This window comes from Lolium rigidum, chromosome 6 (assembly GCF_022539505.1).
Source record: "Lolium rigidum isolate FL_2022 chromosome 6, APGP_CSIRO_Lrig_0.1, whole genome shotgun sequence".
NCBI classification, from domain to species: Eukaryota; Viridiplantae; Streptophyta; class Magnoliopsida; order Poales; family Poaceae; genus Lolium; species Lolium rigidum.
This window is the reverse complement of record NC_061513.1, coordinates 210,038,027-210,056,720: the sequence shown is the minus strand read 5'-3', so window position 1 is coordinate 210,056,720 and position 18,694 is coordinate 210,038,027. Positions and strand designations below refer to the sequence as shown.

Below are 18,694 nucleotides of genomic sequence, written 5' to 3'. Positions count from 1 at the left end.
CTTCTTTATCCTCCAATGTAGTACCAACTGAAATCGGGCACGCCGCGTGGACTCGCCCGATTGGCCGTGTCAGCAGGAGATCCCTGGGACACGTAGAAGAACAGGCAATCATTTGGAGCTTGTTAAGTTGTTAGTAGGTACTACTCTTAGACAATGACAGTCACCTAAAGATATTAGTATTGTATAATTAGTCAAGTAAATACAACTGCCAAAGTGATAAGCAAAGTACATATGCATATGCACGGACAGATCACAGGATTCGCAGCTGTGCAGTTTTGTAGCAGTGTCCATCTGGTGGTCAGGTCCATGCATGTTACCGACTTGTCAGGATGCTAAGATGCCGAGCTTTATTCTGGTTTCAGTCACTGGTTCTTCTTCTTCGTGGCTACCATTGTGCGAAATATCATGCATTCTGAGTGGCATGAACATGTAATTTTGTCCCAGTGCGCACTAGGAGGACTTATCTGCTGCATGATCAATTGCACATCTGCAAGTAAAAAAAAATATCACAAAAATCAGAGCCGATCATTAGAGCATCCGTTTTGTGAAAAAGAGGGAAATTGGCCGGCTGGCGTGCAGCGTATCAATCGAGACAGGAGATGTGTCTTCATCACGGTTCACCGATTTCACATGACACGACATGGATGAAAAGCAGCTAGCTACCGACACAAATGCCGCCGTGCCAGCACAACACAAAACTATATGCTTCCCTCTCTGACTCTCTCTCTCTACCAGACTACCACTCCATCGGTACTCTTTAAAGTTCCTAGCTCCCAACCCCCAAAACATATAAGCCCACGACGCATCGCATAGTCGATCGCGCGCGAGAAGAGCATCTCTCTAGAAGAAGCAACGACGAGTCGACGACGACCATACCCTGATCAGTTAGCTTCTTCTCAGTTCTCTCACGGCCTCTCGATCGTTGCGGGATGCTGCAGCTCTTCCCCGGCCGGCGCCGGGGCTACCCCGTTCTCGTGGTCGCCATGGCGGTTGCCGTCCTGAGCGCCGCTAACCCGCGCGCCGCCGTGGACGCGTACAAGAACTACACTGTCGGCGACGACAAGGGGTGGTACGACGGCCTCGCCGTCGACTACCAGGCCTGGGCCGAGGGCTACAATTTCAGCCTCGGAGATTTCCTCAGTGAGTACCACACACAGTTTCTTACTCTCCCTCGATCAACCTCTCTAATTGGAGTGGCAATCAGCTTTGCTTTCTCATTCATTTCATGTTTTCAATAATAACAATTTTCATGGCTCATGATCCACGCGGTTAAATTCCTCGTAATTAAGCTCGGGTACGGTCGTGCCTCTGTGACCTGCGTAGTTTGCGAAAATAAGCATCATGTCAGCTAGAACCAGCGAACCATATATAGAGTAGAGTGTATGAATAGCGTTTGGCCCAGGTTTGCTTTGCTAAGCTCTGTCAGGTGTCAGCTCGTGAGTTCTATGCTCCTTTCGGTGGTTAGCGTGGGCCTCCGGGGTATCGAAAGCAGCTACGTTTCTGCATTGGTTTCACTATGCGTGCACATGCCTTGTGGGGGAAAGGTGCAACATGCTCCGTTTCCCCTCGTACCTTTGCCATTTGCCAATGACGAACAGTTACACAAACGACGATGCAGATCTGTTGCCAATCATTGAAGTGGTAATTCGGAAAGTGTTCGATTCTAAAAACAAATAGATCGAACGATTAGCCATTGCTGATACATCTTCTTGAACCGATCGATGACCATTATCAAGCAGTATACTATCATAGTATCATGACGTCCTTTCTCTTTTCCTGCGCACGGTTGCTCTGATTTCACGTTACATGCTCTCACAGGGGAGAAGATTTTCTTCGAATCGGAGAAATTTTATATTCATTGGATGACTCATGCAACATTGGGATCCCAAACAATTTGACAATCGAGAACTGACAAAGTATTAGAGCAAGTTCAGTAGTGTTGGTTATAAGCCAAGTAACATGTCATCTATAGTAAACATAGAGCTAGCATGTAAAATAGTGAGTTATAAAATTGTATTACCTCTGTCCATAAATAGATATCTTAGATTTATCAAATTTTGGATGTATATAGACACTATTTAGTGTATAGATTCATCCAAACTTAGATAAATATAAGACATTTATGGATGGAGGTAGTACTATTTTATCAATGCATGGCTCACTTTTACTCTTACAAAGTGCCTACAAGCGCGTGCTAGAACTGGTTCTTGCATGAGAGTCCACTTCTCTTCTCTCTCCAACTTTCCCTCCTCCAAATAGGCAAAAATATATTATTTTAATTCTTACAGTCAGCTGACTAGTCTTTATTGTACTTGCTCTTATAGCACGAAAGAGCAACGCGTTGATCTAGTATAGCGTGCCACCACGTTAGCCAATCTATGGGCACTTGTATTACAGCCGAATTGTTGAACCAAACAACTACTCCATCTATTCCATCTTAGTTGTGGCTGATTTGGATCTATATAGACATATTTTTGTGTAAATGTATTTTTTTACAATCAATATCACATATATTTATAGTAACAAATAATATATTACAAAATAAAGTGTGAAAGAAACCAACAAATTTTCGAGGTCTTCAAACTCTTTCTTCTTCCATAATAAAATTTTGTTCTTTTCTTGAGGCACCGACGGTAGAAATCAAACCATAGACCTGAAAATACCAAGGAAAGTTCTCCAGAAAGATATTTAGTCATACAATCTTGATGCCTCTAAAAAGATAACCAAGAGTGATACAAGTAATCTACCCGGCTGACCAAAAAAGTTACACCACGCGTTACAGTCCCGTTTACTTGCTCGCTCCGATTCATAAAAAGCGTCGTGGTTTTAGTTTGAATTTAAGCAGATATCGGGACACTTAGAGCATCTCCAGTCGCGTCCCCCAAACCGTCCCCCAAACCGCGCCGGATTGAGCGTTTGGGGGACGTGTTTTGCTCGTGCCGCGTTTGGGGGACGTCGCTCCCCAGCCGCGTCCCCCAAACGCCGCCCCCAATCAGAAATTCAAATAGATGCATTCAAAAGAGATCGTTCCCGCCGGTTCGTCGCGATCAGAGTAGCGGCGATCGATCAAAGTACTGGGCGCGCGATCATATTACGGACCGGTGGTGCATGCAAATTAGAAGAAGGGGTTGGTCGACGGCGTCGTGTCCCGAGTCGACGCAGGCCCGTCGAGCACGACGACCTCGTCGCGATCCGCCTGTTCCTGTGCATGGTGCGTCCGCTCCGTCGCCGACGCGGAGGCCGACGCAGGTGTAGCGAGTAGAAGACGCGTCGGCCTGCTCTTGCTGCGCGCTGCCGCCGCCACCGATGCCGATGCCGCTGCCAGGGCCGCCGCGTCCGCCGCCGCCATTTTGGCTTCGATGTCATCGAGGATCCGGCCTTTGAAGAAGTTGTGCGCCGCTCGCGTCCGGGGAGACATTCCCTCCGTGGACGTTCTCGGCAGGGACATGTCGTCCCTGCGTTTCTTGAGCTCCGGCTTCTCCTCTTGCCTCTTGAGCAGCTCCGCCCACCTTTCGTCGGCCTTCTTGTCGCGGGAGATAAAGGTCGAGGAGACGTCGGCGAGGCATTTCGTGATCGACGCCTGCGTCTTCTCAGACGACGCAGCGTCGGCCAAGGCGGCCTTGGCAGCCTTGTTGCCGATAGGACGCCCTGCCGACGTTGCCGGCGGCGCGTCCGGATCAATGGCGTCCTTCCCCTTGGACAGCGACAAGCGCGTCGGCCGCCATTTCTCGTTCCCTTTGAGCTTGCCATAGCAATGCATCGCGCGAAAGACTTGTGACCTTCCGAGTACTTAGCGTACAATTCCATGGCCCGATCAAACTAACCAAAGGAAGCAGAGTCATTTCATCGAACACAATGTGGGCGCTACGGATTATGGAAGAAACGAGTCGTACCGGTTGGCCGACGTCGGCGCCGCTGTCGCCTCTCGGTCTCTAAGTCGTGATGGTACCCATGGAAGGAGTTCACCGACGCCCGGATGATGGCCCATCGCGTCGACATTGCCTTCGGCTCCTCTTCATTGTCACTTTCCGGTAGTCGCCGTTGATGAGCTTGCGCTCATCGAACTCGGCCTTGATCCTCGCCCAATACTTCCCGCCTTTTTGGTTGGCGCCGATGATGGAGTCATGGCTCACCGTCGCCCACGACTCGCACAGACATTGATCTTCCAGAGGCGTCCACTTCGGGCCTCGTGTGCCCGACGCCTTCTTCTTCTTCTTCTTCTACGTCCTCACGCCGTCCGCGTCTACCTCCACGAGATCATCGTCACCGGCACCCTCGTCGTCCTCTTCCTCGCCGCCCTCTTCGTCCTCATCGTCGTCCTCCTCGTCGTCCTCCACCCCGTCCTCTTCCTCGTCGTCCTCCTCCTCAACCCCGTCGTCCTCCTCGGCACCGGCGCCGTCGTATTCGAGCGGACCCCTGCGGCCGGTGAAAGGGCCGCCGTCCGGACCGGGTCCGCGCTCGCGTTGCTCGTACGCCGGGGAGTAGAGGTTGTTGGGGTTGAAGCCGCCGTGCGGCAGCGCATCCCGGTAGTGCGGCGACAAGTTAGGCGTCACGCACCCGGGAGTGGCGGAGGGGCCGTCGTTGTAGAAGGCGGCTTGCGACGGAGAGAAGACTCCCGGAACGTACACCGGCACGTTCGTACTATATGGGCTCGCGTTGGTGGCGGCGATACACCCGACGATTGTGTGCTGGTGCTGGCGCGCCGCCAGAGCCTTCTTCTCCAGCTCCGCCGCCCTCCGTCCTTTCCGCTCCGCCGTCGATAGCTTCCGGCGCAGGCAATCTTGCTGCCATTCATCTTCGGTCATTCCTTCAGGCTTCTTCTTCGCAGCCGGCGCCTTCCGCGGCTTCGCGAACGACGCTTTCGCCCCTATCGTCGCATTGCCCGGCGGCTTCTTGGCCGCTTTCTTCGCCATCTTTTTGGGGCTGTCGGCGGCGCCATGGAATGGGGAGAGGGTAGCGGCGGCGGGTGCACGGCGGGAGGGAGAAAGAAATCGGCGGGATAGGAGAAATGAATCGGCGGCAGGATATGTTTTGGGAGGCCTGTGCGCGGCGGTATAGGCGCGATTTGGCGGGAGCGGCGGGATTTGGCGGGAGTGTGAGACGAATTTTCCCTGTGCCGCTGACGCGTCGGGCCCACGTCGGTTGGCCTCGCTTTTCGTTGTGTCCGGCGTCCCCGGAGCGTCCCCTGTGGGATGGGGACGGGCTCGGGGCGCCGGACACCGTATCGGGGCGCGCCGGACAAAAAAGGGCTTTGGGGAACGCGGCTGGAACGCTTTTTTTGTCCGGCGCGCCCCAAATCGCTTTGGGGGACGCGACTGGAGATGCTCTTACTATTGATCGAAGGAGTAACACATTCTGTACCAACTGACCATTACCGTGCTGCAGTATTCAACACGGACAAGAACCACTCGGTGGTGCAGACGCGGAACGAGACCGTGTACAAGAGCTGCGACTACGACGACTCCGCCCCAGAGGACACCGTCGATTGGTCGGCCGCCGCGCCGGAGTTCAGCAAGGATGCCGTCACCGCCGCCGTGCCGCTGCTCAAGGAGGGCAAAACCTACTTCTTCTCCGGGAACTACGACGGCGAGCAGTGCGAGAGCGGCCAGCGCTTCGCCATAGCCGTCGCGCATGGCCAGGGCCTACCACCGGACCTCAGGCCACCGGTGGCAGACGCGCCGGGGCCAGCGGCCGGGCCGGATAGCGCAGACGCGGCGCCGGCCTTCGACTTCAGCCACCCAAAGAACGTCTCCACGCCGTCGTACACGGATGATTCCGATGACGAGTCGAGCAGTAGCACTTCGGGTTCTAGTCTGACTCTAGCCAGTCTCCGGCCCGGCCTCATGATCATGGTTCTAGCTGTGCTCTTTGTAATGCAGGTGTAGTACTATATGCATGCTGTGTATAAGATTTATTTCTGTAATTTAATTAACTAGTTGTAGAAGAGTGTTGTACACCTTATTGCATCGATCAGATCAGATCATTCCATTTTCTTTTTTCATTTTGTATCAGAGTTGTATAATAATGATCATATATCTGAATTTGATCGTTTGGTCCAATATGAGATCTTCAGAGTTCAGATGTATGCTGTTCCATATTGTTTCAGTAGCAAACAAGATGGATCACCATACTTGTTGTTTTGCTGCCGCGGGAGCAACCGTGAGTATCGACTTTATTATTAGGCCCATAGATAAAGCATCAAGGACGGAGCAACAATATACTCCATCCGTTCCTTTCAATAGTGCCTATAGATTTTGGCATTTATTTCAAAATATAAGGTTGTAGCTTAGCTTTTTTTCAATTACCACCTCCCCGTTCAGCTCCCAAATCGTTCAGCTCCCAAATTTGTTATGGAAAGTTGGGAAGGTATGGATTTCCCAAATTTTACGTTGATCTCAAATCGTTTAGCTAGGGTCTTGTGTAAAAAATACTCTTGCGCTAATTTCCGTGCCAAAAAACTATAGGCATTATAGAATGGAACAGAGGAAGTACAATATAATAAATATTTGTAACATCCCAGGGGGGATTTGTGTAAACAAGGGGTAAATTTAAAAGGGTTGTGCATCTGCATCTTCAAACGGGGAATTTTTTCGCGCATTAAAACCAAAACTTAGAGGGTTCGAGGACTCTCTTGCTATGAACTAGGGTTTAGTTGCAGCAGGTGAGCGATGGATTCCGACATGACCTTTGTGTAGTTATGGTTTTTTTTTCGGGGGGGGGGGGGCATTATTTAAATTTGGTTCAAATACAAAAAAAATGGAATCAAATTTTATAATTTCAAACAAAAGAATATTTTGAATTTAAACACTAACTTCCATACCAGACCTCAAACAACATTTGAATTTAATACAATATTACAATAATGGAGAAATTACAATTTTATTGTTATACACACCAAATATAATAATTTTACAATATTCAATATACTATAACTTATAAAAAAAATTATAGGAAATAAAAAGGAAGTAAAACCCTATACTAAAACCTAGCTAGATTCTTCTATCTTCTTGTACATCTTTTTTCTTAGACACCTGCAAACATCTAAAAGCGAATTTATGAATCAAATTTGTATTTTCAATTCATTAAAAATAATTAAAAAATTATTCTTGAATGAACTCAGTTTGTAATATATCCATAACAAATAAAAAATTTAAGACCTAAATAACAACCATAGCATAAGGGGAGTTATATAACACAATCCACTAAAGCATGTCACCATTTGGATCTTTAACCATTACACTTACCGGACAATGGTGTCACCATTTGGATCTATGATGGATGTAGGGGTTGTGCGGGTAGAGCTACCTATAGGTTATAGGAGAGGGCATGTGCGATGTCCGGAATGGTCTACCTGAATGGTAAAGGGGAGGACATATGATCGGATCGGTCTACCTATATGATAAAGGAGAGGAAAAACTTGCAAAAAGGTGGGTATGCAGGGTCGTGGAGAAGGGCGGTGATTAGCATGGACCTTAGACTGGGCCAATACTAAAAGCGTATGGATGGGACAGTACATCCGGTTGTGCAAGATGGCTAAGCTATCTTATAAGTAAATTAACCACGTGCAGAGTATATCAAATTGTAGCTTGTCACTCCACGTTCCAGGTAGGAATTGCGAATACGGTAGGAAAGAAACACCATAAAGTTCTAGACACCCTGTGAAGGCACCGATGAAGTCTGTTATGAAGAACCTAACCTCAGGAGGAGTCGAAGGTTTGGACTACATGATTACATATTCCACCGAAGAAGTCAACAAGGAGATAGATGAGTATAAAGTATTACCTAGGATAGTTAGTTCACCGAACCTTATAAAATAAAGCTAATTGAGTCGTCACAGTACTTAGTTTAATTTTACCAATTGTCCTTAAGTTATGTAGAGTCAAACTAGAGTTATCGAGTTACCCTCTCTGGATCAATGAGGAGCTCGCATGTGAAGTAAAATTATGGCTTGCAATATTAAGTGCTTGAATAAAGACATGCAATATTTTTGTTATACCACTATGAGGGATGTAAAATTTGTGAAATGGTACCTCGCGATTGTTATATCAACAACTTGCATGCTAGAACATGTAGTTTCATGCTAGGCACCCAGTATCTTTTGTTTCACAACACATATATGAATCTAATACTTCAACTTATCTCTATAAGTAAGGATCCATCATCAAAAATAGATATTCATAATCATATACGGAAGCTTATATGATCTAATGATACTGAGCCACGTAAAGAGATTGTACAATCTACTACCACAAAACCATGGACTATTCTAGGTGAACTATTTCCTATTCATAGTAGAGAGGAGCATGATGATGAAGGGATGACGAAGAAGCTTCCAATGGAGGTTACAACGATGATTTTCGCAACAAATATTTATTCTAGAGGCACATGATTTTGCTTATGTTTTGCTTTGCCTCACTATCATGCCTCCTCGGGTTAATAAAAATATGTGAATATACAGGGTATTTTTAGGATTGAGAGTCAATAGGTTAAAGGGTGATTACGACAACGCCACATTGGTCCCACGCATGGGGGGGCCAAACTAGGAACGTTCACACATGTGGGTCCTCCCACCTAAGCCGTCTCCTCCCACATGTCTATGTATTCTTCATTTATACAATGCCCTTAATTTTAAGGTTTTCAGGAATGGGAAGGTTCTTGAATAAATAAATGACAAAGGGTATTTGCTGATAACAATTTAGTTCGAATAATTTGTAAAATCTAGTAAATCTCAACATATTAAAATTCAGAAGGCCATATATAACTTTATTGCATATCAAACCACTATTTAGTATTCTAAAGAGTTACAGTAGTGGCCCGCTGTGTAGCCTATATTTTTGAAACTTATTGCTGCATAGCCTATGGTACATGGGCCACCCCTTTTGTGTTACCTTTTCCTTCTCTCTTTTTTATGTTTTTTCTTCTTTTATTTTTCGTGTTTTCGGTAGTACATGATTTTTTCAAACTAGTGAATATATGTTTTCATACCCGCGATTATTTTTTGAATCACAAGATTTTTTTTGAATGCATTAATTTTTTTGTTGAACATAAACATCTTTTTTTTGAGATGCATGAACATTTTTTCAAATGTGAGAACATTTTGTAAAATGCACATTCATTATCTTGAAAAATACAGGAACCTGTTGAATGTAGATGGGCTGCAGCCCATGTAGTCTACAATTCCTGAAATCTCAAGGCCCATCACGTTGGCAGCTTGGGACAGCCTTGGGGGACAAAGTTTAGTCCCACATTGCTAGTTGGGAGAGAGTTGGAGTGGTATATAAGGGCTGCTGTTCTAGTTCTTCCAAGTGAGTGAGAATAGAAAGAGCCATCGCGCACTCCTCCTCCTCCGCCTGCCTCGCATCGGCTCGGCACGTCACGTCACGCACGCACGTCGCGTTTCGTGACTCGAGTTCGAGTTCGAGACACACTCAAGGAAGCCTAAATTTTTGCTTGGTGCACCAACTGAGTTGGGTACGTGTCGACCTGCATGTGCATGCTCCCCGCGTGTTCATGTCTTCCTACGCGTGGCAACGCGGTCGGGTCGGCTCTCCTCCCAGGCTATACAAGGAGACAGATCAGATCTAGAGAACACATCTCTCAGAACTCTCTAGTCCGTCTCTCTCACGAAGTTTCTTTTGCTGTGCTACTCTCTAGTCTTCCCCATCCCGGCGATTGCGTGCACAGCCGTCCGGGAGAGCAGGCCTCCGAAACCCCGTCCGTTGAGATCCTGCACCGGGAGACGGGCGATAAGATTTTTGGGGAGCGTCTGGGCGCGACTGCTCGCTGCTATTCGTCTTCTTCATTGCCGATTTGACTGCTTCATCGACGACTCCGACTACACCATGGGCGACATCAACAACTCCCATGGTGGTGCTGCTGCTGGTGCGACCTTCCCGGTCGCGATGTACGTGCTTTTCCTCTCCTACCTTGCACTGCTACTTGTTCCATGTTCAGATCTGATGCATGTGCTTAGTCCGATGTGTGTGGTTAAGTATGCTTGTGCATCCGTAATGTTGCTTTCGGTAATTAAACTCACACGGAAATTGCCTAATAATCCAACAATCCAAAAACCTTATATGCTTAGGCAATTTTCACCGTCCGGTTTTGTTGCTCGCGCTCAAACCGAGCCCGTTTACGGGTTCTCATTTCAAGAGATGGCAGAATAAGACCCTCTTGTGGCTCACTTCTATGGGCGTGCACCGAGTTGCGGAAGGTACTCCCAGAGGTACGCTTACTCCTGAAGAGGATAAAACGTTCGGGGATGCCACCGTAATCTTTGTGCGTGCCGTCCTAAGTGTGTCTGGAGACAAGTTGGTTGATGCTTGTCTGCACATCCGAAATGGGAAGGAACTGTGGGATGCACTGGACTCTAAGTTTGGTGCTACCGATGCCGGAGGTGAACTGTATGCTATGGAGCACTTCAATGACTACAAAATGGTTGAGAACCGATCTGTAGTAGAACAAGCTCATGAGATACAGATCATGGCAAAGGAACTTGAGCTCCTCAAGTGTGTGCTACTGATGGCGTGTAACTCACACGTTCGTTGGGAACCCCAAGAGGAAGGTATGATGCGCACAGCAGCAAGTTTTCCCTCAGAAAGAAACCAAGGTTTATCGAACCAGGGGGAGCCAAGAAGCACGTTGAAGGTTGATGGCGGCGGGATGTAGTGCGGCGCAACACCGAGATTCCGGCGCCAACGTGGAACCTGCACAACACAACCAAAGTACTTTGCCCCAACGAAACAGTGAGGTTGTCAATCTCACCGGCTTGCTGTAACAAAGGATTAACCGTATTGTGTGGAAGATGATTGTTTGCGGAAAACAGTAAAGAACAATTGCAGTAGATTGTATGCGATGTAAAGAATAGGACTGGGGTCCACAGTTCACTAGAGGTGTCTCTCCCATAAGATAAAAGCATGTTGGGTGAACAAATTACAGTCGGGCAATTGACAAATAAAGAGAGCATGACAATGCACATACATGATATGATGAATATAGTGAGATTTAATTGGGCATTACGACAAAGTACATAGACCGCTATCCAGCATGCATCTATGCCTAAAAAGTCCACCTTCAGGTTATCATCCGAACCCCTTCCAGTATTAAGTTGCAAAACAACGGACAATTGCATTAAGTATGGTGCGTAATGTAATCAATAACTACATCCTCGGACATAGCATCAATGTTTTATCCCTAGTGGCAACAAGCACATCCACAACCTTAGAACTTTCTCGTCACTCGTCCCGCATTTAATGGAGGCATGAACCCATTATCGAGCATAAATACTCCCTCTTGGAGTTAAGAGCAAAAACTTGGCCGGAGCCTCTACTAATAACGGAGAGCATGCAAGATCATAAACAACACATAGGTAATAACTTGATAATTAACATAACATAGTATTCTCTATCCATCGGATCCCGACAAACACAACATATAGTATTACAGATAGATGATCTTGATCATGTTAGGCAGCTCACAAGATCCGACAATGAAGCACATGAGGAGAAGACGACCATCTAGCTACTGCTATGGACCCATAGTCCAGGGGTGAACTACTCACTCATCACTCCGGAGGCGACCATGGCGGTGAAGAGTCCTCCGGGAGATGATTCCCCTCTCCAAGTGTTGTGCAGGTTCCACGTTGGCACCGGAATCTCTGGTGTTGCGCCGCACTACATCCCGCCGCCATCAACCTTCAACGTGCCGGAAAACTTGCTGCTGTGCGCATCATACCTTCCTCTTGGGGTTCCCAACGAACGTGTGAGTTACACGCCATCAGTAGCACACACTTGAGGAGCTCAAGTTCCTTTGCCATGATCTGTATCTCATGAGCAAAATTCTTTGAAATTAAACCTGCTTTACTGAATCTTGTTATGCGAGAGCAATTTTCTGGTATTAGTTCTGATGATGCTGCTGCCCATCTTAATAATTTTGTTGAACTATGTGAAATGCAAAAGTATAAGGATGTAGATGGTGATATTATTAAATTGAAATTGTTTCCTTTCTCATTAAGAGGAATAGCTAAAGATTGGTTGCTATCTTTGCCCAAGAATAGTATTGATTCATGGAGATGATTCTCCTCCTGACCTGCGGTGAAGAGACCATCTAGCTACTGCTATGGACCCATAGTCCAGGGGTGAACTACTCACTCATCACTCCGCCGCCAACACCGAGTAAGGTTTTCCGTATCGTGGCTCTCGGTACAGAGGGTTTCGCGACGGAGGCTTTAAGTAGGCGGAAGGGCAGGTCAGGAGGCGACGCGAGGGGCCCACACGACAGGGCCGCGCGGCCAGGAGGTGGGCCGCGCCGCCCTGGCGTGTCGCCGCCTCGTCGCCCCACTTCGTTATGTCTTCGGTCTTCTGGAAGCTTCGTGGCAAAATAGGACCACAGGCGTTGATTTCGTCCAATTCCGAGAATATTTCCTTACTAGGATTTCTGAAACCAAAAACAGCAGAAAACGACAACGGCTCTTCGGCATCTCGTTAATAGGTTAGTGCCGGAAAATGCATAAATACGACACATAATGTGTATAAAACATGTAGATATCATCAATAGTGTAGCATGGAACATAAGAAATTATCGATACGTCGGAGACGTATCAGCTACCGGACAAGTTTATCGCGGGATGCATTGTCGCTAAGCTTCCCCCTTCATGGAGGAACTTTGCTACTTCTCTGAAACATTAGAGGCATGAGTTCTCTGTTGAGAATATCATGGGCTCTTGATATGTCCCAAACGTATCTATAATTTCTTATGTTCCATGCTACTTTTATACACATTATATGTCATTATTATGCGTTTCCCGGAACTAACCTATTGACGAGATGCCGAAGGGCCTGTTGCTGTTTTCTGCTGTTTTTGGTTTCAGAAATCCTAGTAAGGAAATATTCTCGGAATCGGACGAAATCAACGCCCAGCATCTTAGAATTCCACGAAGCTTCCAGAACACCCGAGAGCAACCAGAGGGGGGCCACAGGGCCACCAGATGACAGGGTGGCGCTGCCAGGGCCTGGGCCGCGCCCCCCTATTGTGTGGAGCCCCCGTCAGCCCTCCGACTCCGCCTCTTCGCCTATTTAAGGGTCCCTGACCTAAAACCTCGATACGGAAAAGCCACGGTACGAGAAACCTTCCAGAGCCGCCGCCATCGCGAAGCCAAGATCTGGGGGACAGGAGTCTCTGTTCCCGCACGCCGCCGGGACGGGGAAGTGCCCCCGGAAGGCTCCTCCATCGACACCACCGCCATCTCCATCAACGCTGCTGTCTCCCATGAGGAGGGAGTAGTTCTCCATCGAGTCTCGGGGCTGTACCGGTAACTATGTGGTTAATCTCTCTCCTATGTACTTCAATACAATGATCTCATGAGCTGCCTTACATGATTGAGATTCATATGAGTTTTGTATCACTATTAGTCTATGTGCTACTCTTGTGATGTTATTAAAGTAGTCTATTCCTCCTTCACGGTGTAATGGTGACAGTGTGTGCATCGTGTAGTACTTGGCGTAGGCTATGATCATAATCTCTTGTAGGTTATGGAGTTAATTATTACTATGCTAGTATTGATATGATTTATTCCCCCTTCGTAGTGTGATGGTGACAGTGTGCATGCTATGTTGGTACTCGGTTTAAATTGCAAAGATCTATTATGCTCTAAAGGTTACTTAAATATGAATGTCGAATGTTGTGGAGCTTGTTAACTCCGGCATTGAGGTGCTCTCGTAGCCCTACACAACGAATGGTGTTCATTATCAAACAAGAGTATATGTAGCACAAAGGAAGAAAACTTATTTATTTATGTGATCAATGTTGAGAGTGTCCACTAGTGAAAGTATGATCCCTAGGCCTTGTTTCCAAATACTGCAATCATCGCTTGTTTACTGTTTTACTGCATCTTTACTTCCTGCAATATTACTACCATCAATCGCACGCCAGCAAGCACTTTTATGGCGCCGTTACTACTGCTCATATTCATTCATACCACTTGTATTTCACTATCTCTTCGCCGAACTAGTGCACCTATACATCTGACAAGTGTATTAGGTGTGTTGGGGACACAAGAGACTTCTTGTATCGTGATTGCAGGGTTGCTTGAGAGGGATATCTTTGACCTCTTCCTCCCTGAGTTCGATAAACCTTGGGTGATCCACTTAAGGGAAACTTGCTGCTGTTCTACAAACCTCTGCTCTTGGAGGCCCAACACTGTCTACAAGAATAGAAGCACCCGTGGACATCAAGCACTTTTCTGGCGCCGTTGCCGGGAGGAAAGGTAAAAGGCACTCATACTCCGGTCCCAGGTAACTAAGTACTTTTCTGTTGCCGTTGTGTGTGTGCTCGAAGCTATTTCCTTTAGATCCTGCAATTGCATCTTTTTGTTTCTTGTTAAACACTAGTAAGGCATAATGGAAAACATATGTGAGCTTTTTGTACTATTTCCTGAGTCAAGACATGAATGGTTTAATGCGAGAATTAAAAAACCTATGGAACCTTATTTGCATGCTGGTAGTAATATTAGTATGAACGCTTTGAACACCATTGTTGATAATGATATAGAAAATTCTAAGCTTGGGGAGGTCGGTTTTGATGAGAATGATCTCTTTAGCCCTCCGGGTATTGAGGAGAAAGTTTATGTTGATTATGATATGCCTCCCATATATGATGATTATAATGATAGTGGTCTTTTGGTGCCGCCTACTATGGAGGATAAAGCTTATTATGATTATACTATGCCTCCTATATTGTGGTGACCCGACATACCACTGCATGGTGTACTATGCAAGTCTGATATAACACCAATGAAACACAGTTCCACGGGTATTATATCGCTCAGAGTGGTACAACAGAAACATATGCGGGTCCAAGGCATGTCTATAGAATTACAACATCGACTCGTTACATAAGATCATCACAGACCTCCTACTTTACAATGAGGTGAAAGCTGCAAATAAACTCCGGAAGAACGACTCGTAGTCTAGTCTAATCACGAACTCTATTTGTAGAGTATTTCACTAACTACAGAGGCTAAGAATAGACTCTAGCTAAATAGGAGCTAGGTTTAGGAAGCTAGTTCCCTTCTATGACTAAACTAGGTTTTCTTCTTGTTGGATGTGGTATCTGACTCCTCTGACAGGGTCCTGTCTCGTGAAGTAGTTGTTGACTCCTCGGTCTTCGAGTTGCACTGTAGATCCTCCTTCGATGCCTCCATATCTAAGCAGGGGATTTAAGAGTGGAATGAGTACGAGCGTACTCAACAAGTTCATTATAGGAAAGAGGTGTTTAATGCACTAGCTACAGCATTAGACCAGAAAGTCTAATACCAATGCAAGTTTTCATAACCATTTCTTCAAAAAGTTGCTTTTATTCAGAAGAACTATGTCCGTCAGCCTTCACCAGTTTACTAGAACTTCATGGAGCTCCTTTCCGGCCGCGTTCGTAGTTCCATATCCCGGAACAGGGAGTGACAGGTCACGGTTCTTTACACTCTGCAGAGGTGTGTTTCTTTACCCATAAGAGATCTTAACCTTGGTGCCAACCGGGGGCGACCCGTCCACACTTCCTTTGGTGTGAGGCCCGGTATAAGGTCTAGCCAATCATGTTCCTCCGCTACCTCGAACACCCACCCGTTGTTGCATGCCCCGACCCTGGGTCCACGCCGGTCCCATTATTCCCGTAATTTCAGGGTGGACCCCGACCACGACGACGGTGCTTGGGCTCTACCATACACTCCTACGCCGGTAGCTGCAACCCATCATAGACCGCATTACCGTGGGGAATTAGAATGGGATCCCCACCCTCCGGTTGTTCCGCAAGACACAACCGCTACGGCAAGCAATGCTTTACCGTGGGGAATTAGAATGGGATCCCCACCCTCCGGTTGTTCCGCCGGATACAAGCTGCTACGGTAAGCGCATCCGTTGATGAACGAGAGGTGGAAACACTTTTGACTACTCCGTCCCACTCCGGATCTTATGGTTAACACGGGTATTACGGCACAAGAATCAACTGGCGACATTTGTTGTTTAATCCTAGATGGATATAAACCCGTGCAATGGAACCTCCACCATATCAACACAATCCATAGTTCCATTGCCCACCACATAGTCATATTCATAGTTATGAAAGTAGTGGTTTTGATTTTTATGCAATAGTGATAACCATAATACTTTGCAAGTAATTTGATAAATATACTCAAATGACATGAGCAAGTGATGAACTTGCCTTTCTTGACTGCAAGATTATGCAGGCAAGGTCTTCGATACGTAGTAACTCCAAATTCTGAAATAACATCATCGTCCGGTAAGGACGATGTTTAAAAGATTGGCAAGGATGCAGTAATGCATAAGTATGAGATGCAATCGCTCTAAGCGTGACCTAACCCCGATGATTTAGGATTAGTGAGTGGTACTGATTAGTTCTGGGTGTGTTGCACTTTTAGAATGATTCACACACAAGGTTCTTATTCAGGGTTGTGTTGTTTTAGAATCATAAGCAAGTGGTAAAATGCATAGTAACAATCATACACACCAAGAAATAGTAGTTGTATCATAAGTAAAGAGCAGTTGTCAATTTTAAGTCCTATAATGCATGGTTGATGATTATTTAGTATATAATTCAGAAGAATAACTTTTGAAGAACATACTTCTGAAGTAATAAGAGGTATCTTAATTAGAGTTGGGGTTGACTAGGGTTTGTTATTGGATCCACTAAGTAAAGAATCAGTGGCTCCTGAATAGGATGGTTCATAATTATGAAGTACGTGTAGGGTTTAGTGGACTATGATCATGTATTGATAAATATTGTGCCTGGATGCTATTGGAGTTAATCACAATGGTGTGATGCTAATTAAAGATGGGTAACTAAGTTTGGTGTCTCCGAAGATAGGAACTAGGGTTGGTCCTATTTGATCAACTAGGTTTAATGGAATGCATACATGGAATGCTAAATTGCTATTGATAGGGTCCTATATTTTATGTGGACATAGATATGTCTTTAGTTGCTAATCATGGCTCTATGGTAATTGAGTAACATGATCCCATGTTCTAACCTAGGGTTAGGTGAGAAACAAATTAAGGTTCCGATTGATTACTGGAGCTAGGGTTTGGTGCATAATTGAATTAGGGTTTTAGGGTTCCACATTAAATTATGATGTTATCACATGGTTTATAATGGAACTAATGTTTACTAATTACCCTATGGTTCTATAATTAATAACTTCATTGAAAAGTTGAAGTTATTATTAACTTGGAAATAAAAATAATATTGAGTTAGGCATTTTATTATTTTTAAATAATTAATAATTAGGGTAATTATTAATTAGGGTTTAAATTTCCACTAATAGAGATTTAACAAAATAATAAATAAAGAAATTGGCTTTAATGTTTTCTTTATTTTCTTACTGGTTTTTAATTATTTTATAAGGTTTTCCTAATTATTGAATTATAATTGAATTTGGAATTAAAATTAAAGGCTTAATTAATAAGTATTAAATAATTGAATTTTTATTAAAAATAAAAATTTCATATTATATTTTTATTGGATATAGTTTTATTTTCTAAGAATTTTGATATCTCATTTATATTTTTCTGACTTGATTTGGATTTTCTAAATTATTTCAAAGTTACTGGAATTAATGAAATTGAAATAAAACAAAAACTACTAAAGCTACCGCCCTAACCTACCCTCCCAGTCGCAGACATGTGGGGTCAGGCTGAGTCAGCTGCCTCGTTGGCAGTTGACTGGGTCAAAATCGAAGGAATGGCTCTGTAGCTCTCTGCCGGCGGGAATTTGACGACGGCGCCGCCGATCCTGGGCTCGCGTGGATGGATTATTAGCACCACTCGAACCAGAACGCCACGACGATCCTAATGATACTAGCGCCGCTCAAAAACGGTCGCCGGAGCTCGCTCACCGGCGAGGCCGAGCGGCAAAGCTCATAGGTACATGGCGCGACGGCGATGCAGAGCACAAGGGAGAGGGCTAAGATGCTCTAGACGATCAGTAGCTCACCAGGAGCGCGTAGAGCGTGTCGGCGAGGCTCGGGGTGGCTCGAGTCGCCGAGCGGCGACGGTAACCGGCGTCGGGGAAGACGATGTCGTTGGCGACGCTACGCACCGCCTCGCCTCAATTCCTTTTGCATGATGATCAAGTCGAAGACGGCGAACACAGTGGTGGCCACGGCGAGGCTCGGGGTTTCCCCAATCGACGGCGATAGCCGGAGACCCGTACGGCTAGGGTTTCGGGTTGAGCGGAAATTGAGCGAGAGAGAGGAAAAATGGTGCTAGGGTTCGTCCGTGGCCTTTATACCGCGCTTGTGGTGCGCCTCGTCACGAATTCGAGGAAGGAGATGGTGCCAGCGCGAGGGGGAAAAGCTTCACGGCGTCGTGCTGCCCTCCAGCGCACGGTGAAGATGAGGACGAGTTCGTCCTCAGTTTTTTTTCTTTTTAAACGAAAGGGTACGGGATGGCCTGTTGGGCTGTGGTTTGGGCCGAGTTGCTAGGCTGCTTCTGCAGGCTACTGCTGGGCTTCTGCGGCCTGTTCAGGTAATCACCTCTCTTCTCTCTTTTTTCTTTTCTCTTATTTTATTTTTCTGGTTTGTATTTTCTATTTAATTCTGGTTTGCATTTCCCTTTTGTTTTGCAGGATTTTAAATGTGTGAATCCCTTTGGAGTTTACAAAGATACTATTGTAAATATAAGAGCTT

The 18,694-nt window shown here is 45.9% G+C and overlaps 1 protein-coding gene across 1 annotated transcript; it reads left to right on the top strand.

Moving 5' to 3' along the window:
• Positions 1 to 675: 675 nt before the first annotated feature.
• Positions 676 to 6,059, top strand: LOC124663524 (blue copper protein 1b-like). The gene is made up of 2 exons (XM_047201215.1): positions 676 to 1,140; positions 5,386 to 6,059. Exons 1-2 carry the CDS (start codon positions 930 to 932, stop codon positions 5,883 to 5,885), a joined length of 711 nt encoding a protein of 236 aa, XP_047057171.1. The 5' UTR covers positions 676 to 929; the 3' UTR covers positions 5,886 to 6,059.
• The last annotated feature ends 12,635 nt before the right edge of the window (positions 6,060 to 18,694 follow it).

What these genes read in the sequence shown, in the direction of transcription:
- LOC124663524 (XM_047201215.1), top strand. Translation starts at nt 930, where the DNA reads ATGCTGCAGCTCTTCCCCGGCCGGCGCCGGGGCTACCCCGTTCTCGTG. An exon ending in CAGCCTCGGAGATTTCCTCA is followed by an intron (nt 1,141 to 5,385) that starts GTGAGTACCACA and finishes ACCGTGCTGCAG; the next exon opens with TATTCAACACGGACAAGAAC.